Source organism: Theropithecus gelada, chromosome 14, assembly GCF_003255815.1.
Source record: "Theropithecus gelada isolate Dixy chromosome 14, Tgel_1.0, whole genome shotgun sequence".
NCBI classification, from domain to species: domain Eukaryota; kingdom Metazoa; phylum Chordata; class Mammalia; order Primates; family Cercopithecidae; genus Theropithecus; species Theropithecus gelada.
Window position 1 is genome coordinate 64735263 of NC_037682.1, and position 19297 is coordinate 64754559.

Sequence of the window (19297 nt, forward strand, 5' to 3'; positions counted from 1 at the left end):
GGAACTATTTGAGCTGAGCTTTGGTGAGGAGCAGGGGGCAACCAACTGAGATCTGGGGAAAAAAAAGAGTTCTAGGCAGACGGAGTAGCAAGTGAAAGACGTCAAGTCAGAGCCTAAACTCATCACCATTCTGCTATGTTGCCCCAATATTAACCTAATAACAATTTTATGCTAAGTACAGCTTGAGAGACTGGATGGATACGGTCATGTGTATCTTCAGAGTTAATCAGAATTAAATAACAGTATGTTGGAGAAAAACAAACCTTGTAGGAATAAACAACTTTGCAGGTGAGTGGATAATTTCTTAAGGTGCCAGAAGGGCTGGAACTGCTGTCATCAAAAACATCCATGTTATCTTCAAACTCTTCTCCTTCTTCTCTTTCGGTATCTGCATTAAGCTAAGAAAAATCAGAAACCATTGGCTAGTTTCCTTACTTCAAGAAAATGGTTGAAAGCCAGAAAAACACTTAAAACTTGATTGTTTCAAAATGTTAATTTGCCTTTTAACTCTGCATAGAAATGACTATCTTTCGCACTTACATTTTTCATGTTATGAAAGAAGAGAGGTTTTTTTTTTTTTTTTTTTTTTTTTTGAGATGGGAGTTTTGCTCTTGTCACCCGGGCTGGAGTGCAGTGGCTTGATCTTGGCTCACTGTAACCTCTGCCTCCCAGGTTCAAGCAATGCTCATGCCTCAATCTCCCAAACAGCTGGGATTACAGGCACCCACCACCACACCTGGCTAATTGTTTTGTATTTTTAGTAGAGATGGGGTTTCACCATGTTGGCCAGGCTGGTCTTGAACTCCTGGCCTCCAGTGATCCACCCACCTCCCAAAGTACTGGTATTATTATAGGTGTGAGCCACCGCACCAGGTCTAGGACAGAGATTTTAAAAAAAAATTTATTTTTTTTGAGACAGAGTCTTGCTCTGTTGCGTAGGCTGGAGTGCAGTGGCACGATCTCGGCTCACTGCAAGCTCCGCCTCCTCAGCCTCCCAAGTAGCTGGGACTACAGGTGCCCGCCACCACACCCGGCGAATTTTTTGTATTTTTAGTAGAGACGGGGTTTCACTGTGTTAGCCACGATGGTCTTGATCTCCTGACCTCATGATCTGTCCACCTCGGCCTCCCAAAGTGCTGGGATTACAGGCTTGAGCCACCGCGCCCGGCCCATAGGAAATATTTATCAGTATCCTTTCACTTTTCACTGTTAAGTACTGACTGACAAAGGCCTCTGAATTTTAACTGATCCTGCTAGCAAACATTAAAAAGGTTTCAGGCCAGGTGTGGTGGCTCACGCATGTAATCCAAGTACTCTGGGCGGTGAAGGTAGGTGGATCACTTGAGGTCAGGAGTTTGAGACCAGCCTGGCCAACATGGTGAAACCTAACCCCATCTCTACTAAAAATATAGAGGAAAAAAAATATAGCCAAGCATGGTGGTGCATGCCTGAAGTCCCAGCTACTGGGAAGGCTGACGCAGGAGAATTGCTTGAACCCAGGAGGTGGAGGCTAAGTGAGCCAAGATCGCACCACTGCACTACAACTGGGGTGACACAGTGTGACTCTGCCTCAAAAAAAAAAAAAAAAAAAGAACAAAACTAAACAAACCACTTGATCTAGCAATTCCACTTTTATGAATACATCATGAGGAAATAAAAGCACCAGGATGTAAGACTATGTATTTTAAGATGTTTACTGCAGCACTGCCTGTAGTGACAAACGCCTGGATACAATCGATATATCCATCAACAGGGGAATGTTTGAATGCACTCTGATGTATCCATATTATAGATTAATAACACTCATTAAAAATAAAGTTCGCCGGCCGGGTGTCATGGCTCATGCCTGTAATCCCAGCACTTTGGGAGGCTGAGGTGGGCGGATCATGAGGTCAGGAGATCGAGACCATCCTGGCTAACACGGTGAAACTCCATCTCTATTAAAAAAATACAAAAAATTAGCTGGGTGTGGTGGCATGCGCCTGTAGTCCCAGCTACTCGGGAGGCTGAGGCAGGAGAATTGCTTGAACCCGGGAGGCGGAGCTCGCAGTGAGCCGAGATGGCGCCGCTGCACTCCAGCCTGGTGACAGAGCAAGACTCTGGATCAAAACAAAACAAAAAACAAAACAAAAAACAAGAAAAAAAAAATAAAGTTCGCCAAGTATGTGAAAAAACACTCAATATCATTTAGAGAAATGCAAATCAAAATCACAATGAGATACCATTTCACATCAATCAGAGTGGCTTTTTTTTTTTTTTTTTTTTGAGATAGGGTCTTGTTCTGTTATCCAGGCTGGAGTGCAGTGAAACAATCACAGTTCATTGCAGTGTTGACCTCCTGGGCTCAAGCAATCTTCCTGCTCCAGCCTCCTGAATAGATGGGACTATAGGGGTGCACCACCATGCCTGGCTAATTTTTGTTTTTGTTTTGGTAGATAAGGGGTTTCATCATGTTGCTTAGGCTGGTCTTGAACTCCTGGGTTCAAGTGATCCTCCCGCCTTGGCCTCCCAAAGTGCTATCATTATAGGAGTGAGCCATCATGCCTAGCTGAGAATGGCTATTATTTAAAAAGTCAAAAAATAACAGATGCTGGTGAGGTTATGGAAAAAAGGAACACTTACACACTGCTGGTGGGATTGTAATTAGTTCAGCCACTGTGGAAAGCAGTGTGGCGATTCCTCAAAGAGCTAAAAACAGAACTACCATTCAACCCAGCAATCCCATTACTGGGCATATACCCAAAGGTATATAAATCATTCTACTATAAAGACGCATAGGCAGGAGTGGTGGCTCATGCCTGTAATCCTAGCACTTTGGGAGGCTAAAGTGGGTGGTGCCAAAATGGCGAAACCCTGTCTCTACTAAAAATACAAAAATTAACCAGGCCTGGTGGTGTGTGCCTGTAATCCCAGCTATTCAGGAGGCTAAGGCACAAGAATTGCTTGAACCTGTGAGGCAAAGGTTGCAGTGAGTCAAGATTGTGCCAGTGCACTGCAGCCTGGGCAGCAGAGCAAGACTGTCTTAAAAAAAAAAAAAAAAAAAAAAAGACACATGCACACATGCACGTGTATATTCATTGAAGCACTATTTATACTAGCAAAGACATGGAATCAACCTAAATAGTCATCAATGACAAGTTGAATAAAGAAAATGTGGTACATATATACCATGAAATACTATGCAGCCACAAAAAAGAATGATGTCTTCTGCAGGAACATGGATGGAACTGGTGGCCATTATCCTTAACAAACTAATACAGGAAGAGAAAACCAAATACTGCATGTTCTTACTAGTAAGTGGGAGCTAAATGATGGGCACTCATGGACACAAAGAGGGGAACAACAGACACTGAGGCCTACTTGAAGGCAGAAGGTGGGAGGAAGGAGAGGATTAGAAAAAATAACTATTGGGTACTAGGCTTAGTACCTGGGTAGTGAAACAATTTGTAAAACAAACCCCCATGACACGAGTTTACCTATGTAACAAACCTGCCTATGTACCCTTGCACTTAAAAGTTTTTTAAAAAAAGAGTTCGAGACTAGAAAAACCAGAAATAAACCTTCACGTACATGATTAAATAATTTTCAACAAGGATGCCAAGACCACTCAGTGGAGGAAAGGATAGTTTTTCAACAAATGTTGCTGGAAGAATTGGCTACCCATATGCAAAAGAATGAAGTTGAAATCTCACCTTATATAATACACAGAAAAAATTAAATGGATCAAAGACCTAAACCTATGAAACTTTAAAAGAAAACATAGGGTAAACACTTTATGACAGTGGATTTGGCAATGATTTTTTTGGAGACAGAATCTTGCTCTGTTGCCCAGGCTGGAGTGTAGTGGCGCGATCTTGACTCACTGCAACCTCTGCCTACTGGGTTCAAGCAATTCTCCTGCCTCAGCCTCCCAAGTAGCTGGAACTATAGGCGCACACCGCCACACCCAGCTAGTCTTTTGTATTTCAGTAGAGACGGGGTTTTACAGTGTTGCTCAGGCTGGTCTCGAACTCCTGAGCTCAGGCAATCCCCACCCCCGACCTCAATGATTTTTTAAAATATGATGCCAAAAGCATAGGCAACAAAAGAAAAAAACAGATACATTGAACCTTATCAAAATAAAAAATATGTATGCATCAAAGAACAATAGAGTGAAAAGGCAACCCACAGAATGGGATAAGGTATTTGCAAGTCATATATCTTAAAAGGGATTAATATCCAGAATATATAAAGAATCCCTAAAACTGACCACCAAAAACAAATAATCCAATTAAAAATGGGCAAAAGGTTTGAAGAGATATCTTTCCAAAGAAAATATATAAATAGCCAATAACCACATGAAAATAGCTCAACATCACTAATGATTAGGGAAATGCAAATCAAAACCACAATGAGATACCATTTCATACCCATTAGGATGCTATCTCATACACACACACACACACACACACACACACACACACACACACACAGAGAAAATAACAAGTGTTGACAAGGATGTGGAAAAACTGGAACCTTTATACACTGCTGGTGGGGATGTAAAATGGTACAGCTGCTATGGAAAAACAGTAACATGTTTCTTCAATAAATTAAACACAGAATTACCACATAATTCAGCAATGCCATTTTGGGTATATACCCAAAAGAACAGAAAGCACAGACCTGAACAGATATTTGTAAACCAATGTTCACAGCCACATTATTCACAAAAGGTAGAAGCAACTCAAGTGTCCACTGAGAGATGAATGGATAAGTAAAATGTAGGTATATATCACAAACCAAATAAAAATGTGGCATATATACATACAATGGAATATTATTGTCTGTCTGTCTATCTATCTATCTGGTTAGAGACAGGGTCTCACTCTGCTGCCCAAGCTGGAGTGCAATGGTGTGATCATAGCTCATTGCAGCTTTGAACTCCTGGATGCAAGGGATCCTCCTACTTCAGCCCCCCAAGTAGCTGGGACTACAGGCACATGCCACCATGCCCAGTTTATTCAGTCTTAAAAAGGAGGGAAATTTTGACACATGCTACACAGAACATGGGTGATCTTTGAGGCCATTATGCTAAGTGGAATAAGCCAGTCACAAAAAGATAAAATACTCTGATTTCATTTATATGAGGTTCCTAGAGCAGTCAAATTCATAGAGACAGAAAGCAGAATGGTGATTGTCAGAGGCTGCATGATGGGGAGTTATTGCTTAATGGGCAGAGAGTTTTACTTTAGATAGATGAAAAGAATCCTGGAGATGGGCCAGGCGGGGTGGCTCATGCCTATAATCCCAGCACTTTGGGAGGCTGAGGCAGGCAGATCATGTACGGTCAGGAGTTCGAGACCAGCCTGGTCAACATGGTGAAACCCTATCTCTCCTAAAAATACAAAAATTAGGCCAGGCACGGTGGCTCACACCTGTAATCCCCGCACTTTGGTAGGCCGAGGCAGGCAGTCCACCTGAGGTCGGGAGTTCGAGACCAGTCTAACCAACATGGAGAAACCCCATCTCTACTAAAAATACAAAATTAGCCTGGCATGGTGGCGCATGCCTATAATCCCAGCTACTCGGGAGGCTGAGGCAGGAGAATCGCTTGAACCTGGGAGGCGAAGGTTGCGGTGAGCTGAGATCGTGCCATTGCATTCCATCTTGCCTGGGCAACAAGAGCGAAACTCTGTCTCAAAAAAAAAAAAAAAAAAAAAAAAAAAAGACCAAAATTTGCTGGGGGTGGTGGCAGGTGCCTATAATCCCAGCTGCTCAGGAGGCTGAGGCAGGAGAATCACCTGAACCCAGGAGGTGGAGGTTGCAGTGAGCCAAGATCATGCCACTTTCACTGTACTCCAGCCTGGGTGACAGGGTGAGACTCCGTCTCAAAAAAAAAAAAAAAGAGTTCTGGAGATGAATGGATGGTGGGGATGGTTCCACAACCATGTGAATGTACTTAATGCCACTAAACTTATACTTAAAATGGTATATTTGTATATGTTACCATACACATGAACAAACATGAAAGGCACACTCCCTTCTGAAATGTAACACAAGGAAAATAATTTTTTAACCCAGTTTCAAGGTATATTACCCATCATAGCTAAAAGGCATCTATTAATTGAAATGACATTGAGTGTAAAAAATGAGTTAGATCCATAGGCACTTAGAGCACTGTCCGTGATATATTGAATATAAATAATATTTATATCAGCATACATATCTGACAGGGGAAGGCAGAATGAGAAGAATAAAGACTGGAAAATTGAGGAAATGACTGACTTACTTTTTATATACATCTATACTCTTTGAATTATTAGAATACATGTTTTACTTTTTAAATTAAAAACCTAATAGACAAACAGCCTCAAATATTTGTTTCTTGCTTGCTGCACACAAGCACTTATTTGGATGCTTTTTCCCATATTCAAACATACAAAAACACCAATGTTTACACATTTAAGGTTACAAAGAATGGACAGGCAGGATTGGCCTTCATAGAACAGCCATTAAATTAATTAAAGTATCAAATATCTACTGTATGTAGAAAACTATGCTAGCCTCTTTGACGAAAATAGAAAACGAAGGACACAGTGTCTCCTTCCAGTGGTTCACAATCCAGAGTGAAGGATACTAAAAGGAGAGGCCAAGTGCATGGCCCTGGGAATGCGGAAGAGGCCACTGGAGAGGAGTCAGGGAAGACTTCCCGGGATACGATGAGTCTAAAAGTACAGGCTGCCTAGCTGTCAAGTTCTACTTTTTCATGAATTAAAGGGCTTTCTCTTGAGTAACTATCACTAAAGTTTTAAAAGTGACTCTCCTCTTAACCACTGTTTCCCTAATAAAATTCTATAGCACTGTATACATGTATCAAAATGCCCTTCTGTATCCCATAAATATGTATAAATATTATGTCAACTAAAAATAAAGGGAAACAATTCTACAGAATTGTGGAGAGTTCCAGGATAAGAAATTATACATTTTTCCTGACATATTTATTGCCACCATTTCAAAGCTGCTGAAATATTCTCATTGATAACTTTATTGAAAATTCTCCACAGCTGAGTGAGGAAATCCTGTGCTATGTCTTACAAATTATTCATCTATCATCAGTCAGGTCGGTGGCAAAACAGTCTCACATCATATTGAGTCTTTTGTCACTCAATAGGAGCAAAATATTCAAAATCACAGACTTATGATTCTATTGTTTTCCAACAGGGCATTGTGCCACATAAAAGAATCATGCTAGAAACTGCCATAAAATTAACTTTAAACATATTATATATACTTAGAAGACATTGCCTTCATATTCTAGGGAAGGTTACAGGCATTTAAAAAAAACAGTGGGTACTACAAAACAAAACAAAACACCCATATATTTATAAAAATGTGGGTAGAACAAGTTTCCAAAAATATACATGTACTGCGCTTTGGCACTGGGAATCAATCCAAAACATTTTATCTTGGCAACCTGGTTGATACTAAACATTCCTTTTTTCCTCCTTTATTTGGAGTTGATTTTTGGATTCCCATGGAAGGCAATAAGGTTGCAGTGCCAGCAGTAGGGGTCACTGTCATATGCTTCTGTGTTGCTCTAGCTGCTTTCCAAAGCATGTCATCTCAGAATAATTTCTTCCTTTTTCCAATTCCACTCTCTTAACTGAACTGTTACACTGTTTTCTTGACCCAGCATTTCTAAAATCACATGCTTCCTCTGTCTCTTAAGGACTGCTCTCTCATCCCCTTTTCTTCCTGTCCCTTGACAGAACTTCAATCAAAACTATTCTTTCTAGTCATACTAACATTTTTCCTTTCTTAGATGTAAAATGCTTGCTCTTTTTTTTTTTTTTTTGAGACGGAGTTTCACTCTTGTCACCCAGGCTGGAGTGTAATGGTGTGATCTTGGCTCACTGCAACCTCTGCCTCTCGGGTTCAAATTATCCTCCTGCCTCAGCCTCCCGAGTAGCTAGGACTACAGGTGTGCACCACCACACCCAGCTAATTTTTGTATTTTTTTTTTTTTTTTAGTAGAGATGGGGTTTCACTATGTTGGTCAGGCTGGTCTTGAACTCCTGACCTCAGATGATCCACCTGCCTTGGCCTCCCAAAGTGCTTGGATTACAGGTGTGAGCCACCGTGCCCGGCCAAAATGCTTACTCTTATTGCAGAGGCAGGCAAGATGATCTTTTTGAGTTGATTTTGGGAGCCATCTTCTTGTACTTAGCAAAAACACCTCTGAGGGGCTCAGCTTCATGGCACAATCATGAGGTAAAAAGCAGAGTCTTGGGGTCTGGCCAACTTGGGTTTGAATGCTGAATGTGTCACTTGTTGTGTGACCTTGGGCAAATTATTAAACTCCTCAATTTCAGTGACCTTGTCTCTCTAATGAAGACAATTACTTCTTCACAGGATTAGCATAAAGATTAAATGAAGTAAAATATTTAAAATCCTAACACGTGTTTGGTGCATAGGAGGTACTTAATAAAGCATTAGCTTTTGTTTTTACGAGGAAGGGAGAATCCAGATAAAGAATCTGGTAATACCTAACACAGAGGAAGGCAGCTCCTCAATATTTACTAATAGAACCTCTCATCTCCATTGGACAGAGAAGTGATCACAGTGGACATTACTCCAAATACAACATGAGTAAGTTATCAAAGATGATGTTAACCAAAGGAATATAAATCATTCTATTATAAAGACACATACACACGTATGTTCACTGCAGCATTGTTCACGATAGCAAAGACATGAAATCAACCTAAATGCCCATCAATGGTAGACTGGATAAGGAAAATGTGGTACATATACACCATGGAATACTATGCAGCCATAAAAAAGAATGAGATCATGTCCTTTGGAGGGACATGGATGGAGGTGGAGGCCATTATCCTTAGCAAACTAACACAGGAACAGAAGACCAAACACTGCATGTTCTCACTTGAAGTGGAAGCTAAATGATTAGAATATGGACACATAGAGGGGATCAACAGACACTGGGGCCTTTCAGAGGGTGGAGGGTGGAAGGAGGGAGAGGATCAGGAAAAATAACTAATGGGTATGAGACTTAATACCTGGGTGATGAAATAATCTGTACAACCCCCCCAAAACACAAGTTTACCTATGTAACAAACCTGCAATTATATCCCTGAACTTAAAATAAAAATTAAGAAAAAGATGATGCTAACAATATCAGGAAAATGGATTTGTGCTTCCAGGCAAGATAGAGTATCAGGGATCAGATTTAACCTCCTGTCAGAAATAACTGAAAAACTGTTCAAAATATATGAAAGAACAGTTTTCAAGACACTGGGCATCACTCATGAAGGACAGTGATCCCTGGGGGATGGGAAACAAACAACTCCCACAACATACTGTATGAAGAACGTTTCTAGGCTATGACACAGGGAGAAGAAACCCAGGCACATGATCGTGATCTCCCTGAACAGAGGAGATGAAACTGGGAATTTAGTAAAGCCAAAGTGGAGACAGCTCAGGATGTGGAATATAGCAGTCTCCCCTTATCCGTGGTTTGGCTTTCCATGGTGCCAGTTACCCAGTCAACCATGATGCAAAAATATTAAGTGGAAAGTTCCAGAAATAAACAAGTCATACGTTTTGAATTGTGTGCCATTCTGAGCAGCTTCATGAAATTTTACAGTGATTCACTCTGTCTCCCCAGATGTGAATCACCCCTTTGTCAAGTATATGCAAGCTATGTAAGCTACTTACCCATTAGTCATTTAGTGGCCATCTCGGTTATCCCGATTGACTGTCACCATACCACGGTGCTTGTGTTCAAGTAGCCCTTATTTTACTTAATACTGGCCCCAAAGCACCAGAGTAGTGCTGCTGGCATATTGTTATAGTATTCTATTTTATTACTAGTTAGTGTTGTTAATCTCTTACTGTGCCTCATTTATAAATTCACTTTATGATAGCTATGTATGTATAGGGAAAAACACAGCATACATAGGGTTCGGTACTATCTGCGATTTCAGGCATGCACTGGAGGTCTTGAAATGTATCCCCCACAGATAAGGGGGGACTGTAATGAAGAAGAGAGAGATGCACAGAATTTAGGAAATCTGTAGAGGGTCCTCCTCAAGGCTTTGGCTGAGTACTGGTCAGTACATATATGTGAAGAAATTACCCAAAGCTAGGGCTAGAAGCACGAAAAAGGATTAGAAAAAATAATCCTCAGAACTCACACAGGTCTGAGAATAACTCCTGCTCCCTCCTAAAAGAGTAAAAACCTCATAAGGCACAGGGCACCCAGTAGAGTATTAAGATTAGTAAGGATATAGAATAGCTGTCCCCAGTCTTTTAGGCACCAGGAACCAGTTTCACGGAAGACAATTTTTCCATGGACCAGACCCTTGGGGCACCATGAGGGAAGGTTTCAGGATGAAACTGTTCCATCTCAGATGAGCAGGTATTAGATTCTCATAAGGAGGGTCCAATTTAGATCCCTCACATGTGAAGTTCACAATAGGGTTTATGCTTCTCTGAGAATCTAATGCTGCTGCTGATCTGACAGGAGGCGGAGCTCAAGCAGTAATGCTCCCTCTGGGGCCACTCATCTCTTGCTGTGTGGTTCAGTTCCTAACAGGCCATGGACCCGTAAAAGGTTTGTTCCAGTCTAGAAGACTAGAACAATACTATAACCAACTTGACTTAATTGACATGTATAGAATGTAACCCCTAACAATAGCAAAATATACATTCTTTTTTTTTTTAAGAACACATGTAACAGTTACCAAGATATACCTTTATACTGGGTCACAAAACAAAGCTCAAAAAGTTTAAAAGGATTCAAGTATGTTATTTGACTACAATGGAAATAAACTAGAAATAAACAAAAAGCTATCTGGAAAAATCTCCAAATATTTGGAAATTCAGTAACACACTTTTAATTACCCATCAGTCAAAAGAAGAAATTAAAACATAAATTAGAGGCCGGGTGCAGTGGCTCACACCTATAATCCTAGCACTTTGGGAGGCGAGGTGGGTGAATTGCTAGAGCTCAGAAGTTCAAGACCAGCCTGGGCAACATAGTGTGACCCCATCTCTACTAAAAATACAAAAAATTAGCTGGGCGTGGTGGTGCTGAGAGGCTGAGGCATGAGAAATCACCCGGAAGGAGGAGGTTGCCATCAGCTGAGATTGCGTCACTGCACTCCAGCCTGGGTGACAGAGTAAGACTCTGTTTAAAAAAAAAAAGTAAATTGGAAAATATTTTGAAGTGGATAAAAATGATAACACAACATATCAGAATTTGTGCAATGGACGCTAAAGCAATACTTACAGGGAAATGTTTAGCACTTAATGCCAATATTCAAAAAGAAGAAAAGTCTCAAATCAATGACCTCGGTTTCTCCCTTACAAATTAGAAAGGAGAAAATTAAATCCAAATTGAACAGAAGAAAGGAAATAATAAAATCCTGAGCAGAAATCAAGAAAATAGAAAAGAGGGAAAGATCAAGAGGGAAAGATCAATAAAATCAAAAGCTGTTTCTTCATAGAGATCCATCTAATTAACAAACCTCTAGCAGAATGATCAGAAGAGAGGAGACACCACCAATATCAGGAATGAGGTGATATCACTACTAATTTTCCAGATAATCAAAGCATAAGGGAATATTATAAACAACTTTGTGCCAATAAATCTGACCACTTAGATGGAATGGACAAATTCCTTAAAAGAGACAACTTACCAAAGTTCACTCAAGAAGGATAACCTTAATAACCCTGTATCTACTAAAGAAATGGAGTCTGTTATTTAAAAACTTCCAAAAGAAAACTCCGGGACCAGATAACAGCCCTGGTAAATTCTACCAAACATTTCAGGAAGACAAAATTCCACACAATTCTACACAAGGCTTCCAGAAACTTGAAGAGGAGAGGATACTTTTCAAATCATTTGGAGACAAGCATTATAACAAAATCAGACAAGAATACTACAAGGAAATGAATGGAGATGGAAGCATGCTTATTAGAGTCCTAGCAAACCAGTTCCAATCAATATATAGAAAGGATAGGCTGGGCGTGGTAGCTCATGCCTATAATCCTAGCACTTTGGGAGGCCGAGGCGGGTGGATCAACTGAGGTCGGGAGTTCAAGACCAACCTGACCAACATAAAGAAACCTCATCTCTACTAAAAAAAAATACAAAATTAGCCAGGCATAGTGGCATATGCCTATAATCTCAGCTACTTGGGAGACTGAGGCAGAAGAATCGCTTGAACCTGGGAGGCAGAGGTTGTGGTGAGCCGAGATAACGCCATTACACTCCAACCTGGGCAATAAGAGCGAAATGCCATCTCCAAAAAAATAAAAATAAAAAAAGGATAATATATCATTACCCAAGTGGGGTTTACCAGGAATGTGAAGCTGGTTTAATATCTGAAAAATCATCAATACAATTAAATCATATTAGCAGACTAAAAAAGAACCATTTGACAAGATCCAACATCCATTTCTATTAGCAAACAAAATAGAAACAGAAGAAACTTCTTTAACATGATAAAGGGCATCTACAAAAACCCTACTGCAATGGAGAAGTATATTATGTTCATGGATTGATGGATTGGAAAACTGAATATTGTTAACATGGCAATGTTATCTTCCAGTTGATCTATACAGTCATCATAATCCTAATAAAAATCCTGATAGGCTTTTTGGGGTAGAAAACCAATTTTAAATTCATATGGAAATGCAAAGGACCTAGAATACCCAAAACAACTTTGATAAAGAAGAAAGTTGGAGGACTTACACCACCTGAAGTCATGACTTATTCTAAAATTACAGTAATTAAGACAGTGTAGTACTGGCATCAAGCTGGACAAATAGATCAATGGAACAGAATAAAATGTCAAGAAACAGACCCATACATATATGATTAATTTTTTTTTTTAAAGAGACAAAGTCTTGCTCTGCTTCCCAGGTTGGAATTCTGTGGCATAATCATAGTTCACTGTAACTTTGAACTTCTGGGTTTAAGATATCTTCTTGCCTTAGCCTCCTGAGTAGCTAAGACTGCCAGAATGTACAACAGTGCCTGGCTACTTGAAAATTTTTTTTTTTCTTTTTTTAGAGACAGGGTCTACTATGTTGCTCAGGCTGATCTCAAACTCCTGGCCAGAAGAGATCCTCCCACTTAGCCCAATGTGTTGGGAATACAGGCGGGCCTGAAAAACTGATTTTTGACAGTGATGCAAAGGCAATTCAGTGGAGAAAGGACAGTTAAAAAAAAGTTCCAAAAAGGGACAAAGAACTCTGACTTACTCTGTTTACCATAATCAAAGATGAGCTCATGCTGAATTACAGATTTAAATGTAAAACCTAAAACTATAAAACTTCTAGAAGAAAACCTAGGAGAAAATCTTTATGACCTTGGTTTTAGGCAAAGATTTCTTAGCTACCACACCAAAAATATGATCCATAAAAGAAAAATTGGTAGGTTGGACTTCATTAAAATTAAAAATTTGTGCCCTTTGAAAGGTATTAAGGAAATAAAAAAATAAGCCACAGACTAGAAGAAAATTACATAAATCAAAATATCTGATAAAGGATTTGTATTCAGAGTATAAACTCTTAAAATGCAATAAAAAGAAAACAAACCTAATAAAAAATAAACAAAGATTTGAACAGATACTTCACCAAAGAAAATATACAGATGCAAATAAACACATGAAAAGATGCTCAACATTATCAGGGAAATGGAAATTAAAATGACAATGATTTACAACATCACACCTATTAGAATGTCTAAAGTTAAAAAGACTGACTATACTAAGTGTTGACAAGATTGTGGAATAACTGAAACACTAGTACCCTATTGATGGGACTGTAAAATGGTATAACCACTTTGGAAAACAGTTTGTCAGTTTCTTTTTTTTTGAGACGGAGTCTCGCTCTGTAGCCCAGGCTGGAGTGCAGTGGCCGGATCTCAGCTCACTGCAAGCTCCGCCTCCCGGGTTCACGCCATTCTCCGGCCTCAGCCTCCCGAGTAGCTGGGACTACAGGCGCCCGCCACCTCGCCCGGCTATTTTTTGTATTTCTTAGTAGAGACGGGGTTTCACCGTGTTAGCCAGGATGGTCTCGATCTCCTGACCTCGTGATCCGCCCATCTTGGCCTCCCAAAGTGCTGGGATTACAGGCTTGAGCCACCGCGCCCGGCCTGTCAGTTTCTTAAAATGTTAAATAAATACCTATTGTGTGACCCAGCCACAGCATATGATCTTAGCAGTTTTAGGAACTCCTTATCTTACCCTTATCTCCAACATCGTTATTGAGCATGGTCCTCACAAAGACCAGAGTCAGAATTTATTTATATGCAACTCTGCAGATGTTCATACTCTAAGGGAGGCTGTACAACAGAGTAGACTGGCAGTTTGCCTTTGTACATTAGTTGGGGAAAGTGGCTGAAAACAGGGAAGTGATGTTAAGATTGTGGGCTATAGTTTGAAAATGCAAGAAATAAAAGAACAGGGTGGGTGTAGTGGCTCACAAATAAAAGAGCAGAAAGAATAAAAATATGGGCTGGGTGTGGTGGCTCATGCCTGTAATACTAGCACTTTGGGAGGCCAATGTGGGTGGACTGCTTGAGCCTAGGAGTATGAGCCTAGCCTGGGCAACATGGTGAAAATACAAAAATTAGCTGGGCATGGGGGCATGAGCCTGTAGTCCCAGCTACTCAGGAGGCTGAGGCAGGAGGATTCATTGAGCCCCAAAGGTTGAGGCTGCAGTGAGCCATCGACAGCACTACTGCACTTCAGCCTGGGTGATAGAGCGAGACTGTCTCCACACAAACAAACAAAAATACACATTATGTTGTATGCTATAAATATATACAATTTTTTGTAAATTAAAAAATAAATAAAAGAGTAAGTAAATACACTGAATTGCTAGCTGTGCTGTTATAAAGATGGAGCTATTAATCATTTTCTTCTTTATTGTATTTTCCAATTTTTTAGTAATCTGCTTACATAACTTTTTCTATTGTAGAATTAATATAATTTCAAAAGTTAGGTTGTCATCTTGGTATGGCTTTTGAGTAAGAGAAACCCGACAACAAGAGAAGGGAGGCCGAGTGAAACAGGCTGATGGGGTCACTGGCAGCAATCTAACAGGGGAAGCAGCATGCAGGCTCTGGCCACCTGCAACTGAGTAACTGTGTCAGTGGACTGTTCTCCTTTAAAAACAATGTTGCTATACTCTGGAATTCCTTTCTTCCAATCTTACATTCTGTACCTTAGCATGATACAGAAGGCAGAGTTAATACCCAAGTAAGTATAGTTCCTTCCTTATTCTATAAGGGAGTAGTCTGTGTCTTTTTAAAACATTTATCTTCCAAAAGGCATTTTCAGTTGCACTACTATTAATGTCTAACAGTAGTATTAATCATGTTTTCCAGATGACGAATGGTTTTGTTGGCACCTGTAATGGAAGAAATAATTTAGCCTCTAGAATGTGTATTTCTGCTTCATGTTCCTTAGCCAGCTAGCTGTCAGTATGAAGAGATACAGCCCCCTCTAAATAATTTCAGTGCTGTTATTTAAAAGCAGATTAAATAAATATGGGTCCTCATTAAGCTATTTTGTGCCTATGTCTCTCCTTTATTTATATTATTAGATCTTCCACAAAATGTAATCTCTCAGTTGAAAGATGCAGGTTCGTAAGATTGACTAGGGAGAAGAACGTGGGATGGGACTGCAAAATGCTCCCTTCACAGAGGATATGATATGTCTCTAGATGAGTGATTTCTCTGGACAGGTCTCAAAAACACTCATTTATTCAATGCTTACTACTACTGTGCTAGGCACAACTCCTTCATTTCCTTCCTTCACAACGAGAACAGCCCTTCTTTATCTCCCGTTAAAATTCTTCAAGGACTATTCCAAATGACATATCCTCCATGGGGCACACTTTCTTCCCTATTCTAGCTGATATGGAGCTTTTCTGACAGTATTTCAAAGAATCACAAGATTCTGGAGTTGGTTGGTGGGGGGCGATGGCGGGAATCTCGGAGTCTTTTAATCTTTCTTTCGGAAACCCAAGAGAAGTGACTTTTTCCAAGGTGTGCAGATGAGTTAGAAGTAAGCAATTCCAAGTTTGCTGCACAGTAGCCCAGTCAAACACTGCCATGTATCACTAAGATCTATAAAGGTCTGTCTGGTCTCCTAGCTTGTAAACTCTATGAGGAAGGAGACCAAGTTTTGTTCATCTTCAGTTTGCCCAGGAAGTAAGTACAAAGTTAGGTGGTATGCGCCTGCTCAGTTCAAAGTCAGATGGTATGTGCCCGCTCAATTGATTTGGTTAGAAAAGGTGCTAGTTGAAGGAAAATCATGGGTTTGATTGGTTGGAAACAGTCCTGCTGTAGAAGCCCAAAGCAAGTGGGCCTGGAATTTGCTGTCATCAAAAACTCTACAACAATCTGAAGTAGATGAGCATTATGACTTTTAGAAAGTGCAATAGTAGGAGATACTCCATGAGATGGAGCAACTCTGTTCTGTTTTTTTTTTTTTGGAGATGGAGTTTCACTCTTGTCACCCAGGCTGGAGTGCAATGGCATGATTTCAGCTCCCTGCAACCTCTGCCTCATGGGTTCAAGCAATTTTTCTGTCTCAGCCTCCCGAGTAGCTGGGATTACAGATGTCCGCCACCATGCCTGGCTAATTTTTGTGTTTTCAGTAGAGACAGCGTTTCACCATGTTGGCCAGGCTGGTTTCGAACTCCTGACCTCAGGTGATCCATCTGCCTCGGCCTCCCAAAGTGCTGGGATTATATGTGTGAGCCACCACGCCCGGCCGGAGCAACTCTGTTCTAATAACAACTGGGGAAGCGCTTGTAACCCCAAAGTCAAGTGGGTGATGTTTCTTTTTCCCTCCAGCTGGATTAACATTAATAGTTAAATGAAATTAAAGCTTCAATAGATTGTTTTTCCTTAAAATGTAGACCCACACATAATCCTTTTTAAATGTGCAAGTGTATTCTCATTAGAAATCAGAATGCTATGTAAAAAAACTTCAGGAATGTTTTAAAATTTTGGCCAGTTTCTCTAGCAAGCCTGCCTGATATCTGAAGAGCACAACATTTAAAGAGGCACTATGAAGATAGTGGGAAGTTGGGAGGTTAGAGGTTTAGCTTTTAGTTTGCTACTATTCCAACTACCTACTCAGCCATCCAGCCATTCACTCCTTCCTTCAAAAAATATTTAAGTACCTACTATGTGTCAGGCACTTTGCTGTGCAGAGCAGGGAACCAGGAAGATATGGCAATTACATTCTAGAGAGGAAAACAACAATAAACAAAAGAAAACAAATAAAGAAGGCAAGTTCAAACTATAATAAATACCATTGAGGAAATAAACAGGATAACAGAGAGTAATGGGTGGGGAGGTGACAGTAGGAATTACATTAGTCTGACTAGCAAGGCATCACATATCCACCTATGTAGTATCAGGCAAATCACTGAACTTTTCTAGTACTTAGATCTCCAACATGAAAAACTAAGGTTGAACCAGATGACATCAGAGTGGAAAAAGCCCTGGACTTGAAGTAAGGAAACTTAAGCTGTGTCCTGGCCTTGCCTGTAAACAAACTCACCTACACTCTCTCTATGTAAGGAGAATATGAAAGCTGTTAAGAGTTGAAGTCACCTCAGACTAAGCCCATACACTAAGAAGAGCATTCCTTTCACTTAAGATTGTGTGCAAATCTCTGGATGTTTATTTTCATTTTCACTAAAGATGACCTCCGAGAACTTCAGAGACACTAGATTGTTTTCTATTCTATTACTTCCAGACATGAAGCATATTTACCCTATGAATGGGATGAGTTTGGTAGATAGGCATTGATAACCCAAATAGTGATAACATATTCTTCATCACACATTAAAAAATACACTCATTTTTTTCCTCTCTTTCATTTCCTGCAATAATTTTAAATCAATTAGTGATAGGTTGAAGAATAAAACCTAAACCACTAGAAAACTATTATCTTTTTAAAAAATTTTGGCTATTATTAAGTTTGGCTACAGAGTCAAAGCATCCTTCAATGAAAATCAACTTATCATATCCAAGAAAAGAAATCGTACCGAGTGTAAAGTGCCATTACTGGTCACTGCAGGAGGGCGGGCCCATCGCTCATTTTCCAGTTCTTCCATTACTTGGCTCATGGCACTCTTTAGCCATGTGTCCACAGAAACACCGATCTGCTTTAGCAGGTCCAGCCGGGCTTCAGCTTTCAATTTAATTATCTACGGAACGAAGAAAATGGTCACAAGTCAAGGCTTTTATTATTCACAATAGCAAAGATAAGGAATCAACCCAAATTACCATCAATGATCGACTGGATAAAGAAAATGTGGTACATATACACCATGGAATACTATGCAGCCATAAAAAGGACAGAGATCATGTCCTTTGCAGGGCCATGGATGGAGCTGCATGCCATTATCCTCAGCAAACTAAGACAGGAACAGAAAACCAAACACTGCATGCTCTCACTTATAAGTGGGAGCTGAACAATGAGAACATATGGACACATGAGTCGGGGAGAACAACACACACTGGGGCCTGTGAGGAGATCATGGGTGGGGAAAGAGAGCATTAAGAAGAACAGCTAATGGAGCTGGGCTTAATAGCTAGGTGATGGGTTGATCTGTGCAGCAAACCACCATGACACACATTCCAGTATTACTTTTGCACCACCCTAATAACAAACCTGCACATTCTGCACATGTATCCTGGAACTTAAGCGCTGAAAAAAAAAAAATTAGCTAGGCATGGTATCATGGGCCTGTAGTCCCAGCTACTTGGGAGGCTAAGGTGGGAGGATCACTTCAACCCAGGAAGGGGAAGTTGCAGTGAGCGGAGATCACACCACTGCACTCCAGCCTGGGTGACAGAGCAAGACTCTATTTAAAAAAACAAAACAAAACAAAAAAACAAACAAACAAAAAACCCTAGAAAGTATACAACTGTTACGAAAGGAAATTACTTAAAAGGAAAAGAATCATACATGATCCTATCAGTCTTACATGGCAAATATGCTCAAGGCTTTGTCCACATGCAGACATATTTTTGCACAACTGTATTCTTTGTGGCAATGTAGCTTTTATTTTTTAAGTTACCTTTTTTTTTTTTTAATTTTTAATTTTTTTGAGGTGGAGTCTCACTCTGTCACCCAGGCTGGAGTGCAGTGGTGTGATCTTGGCTCATTGCAACCTTCGCCTCCAGGTTCAAACAATTCTCCTGCCTCAGCCTCCCAAGTAGCTGGGATTACAGGTGTGTACCACCACACCTGGCTAA

At 40.3% G+C, this 19297-nt stretch overlaps 1 protein-coding gene across 4 annotated transcripts in view; it reads right to left on the reverse strand.

Annotated features, from left to right (window-relative positions):
- FCHSD2 (FCH and double SH3 domains 2) overlaps positions 1-19297 on the reverse strand; it is a 318379-nt gene that overhangs the window by 14262 nt on the left and 284820 nt on the right. For all 4 annotated transcript variants that reach the window (XM_025355582.1, XM_025355581.1, XM_025355580.1 and 1 more), the window contains 2 exons: positions 18082-18243; positions 264-398 (listed from right to left, as the gene is read on the reverse strand). In XM_025355582.1, the coding sequence (XP_025211367.1) occupies positions 264-398; positions 18082-18243 (297 nt within the window). The remainder of the gene's footprint in view (positions 1-263; positions 399-18081; positions 18244-19297) is intronic.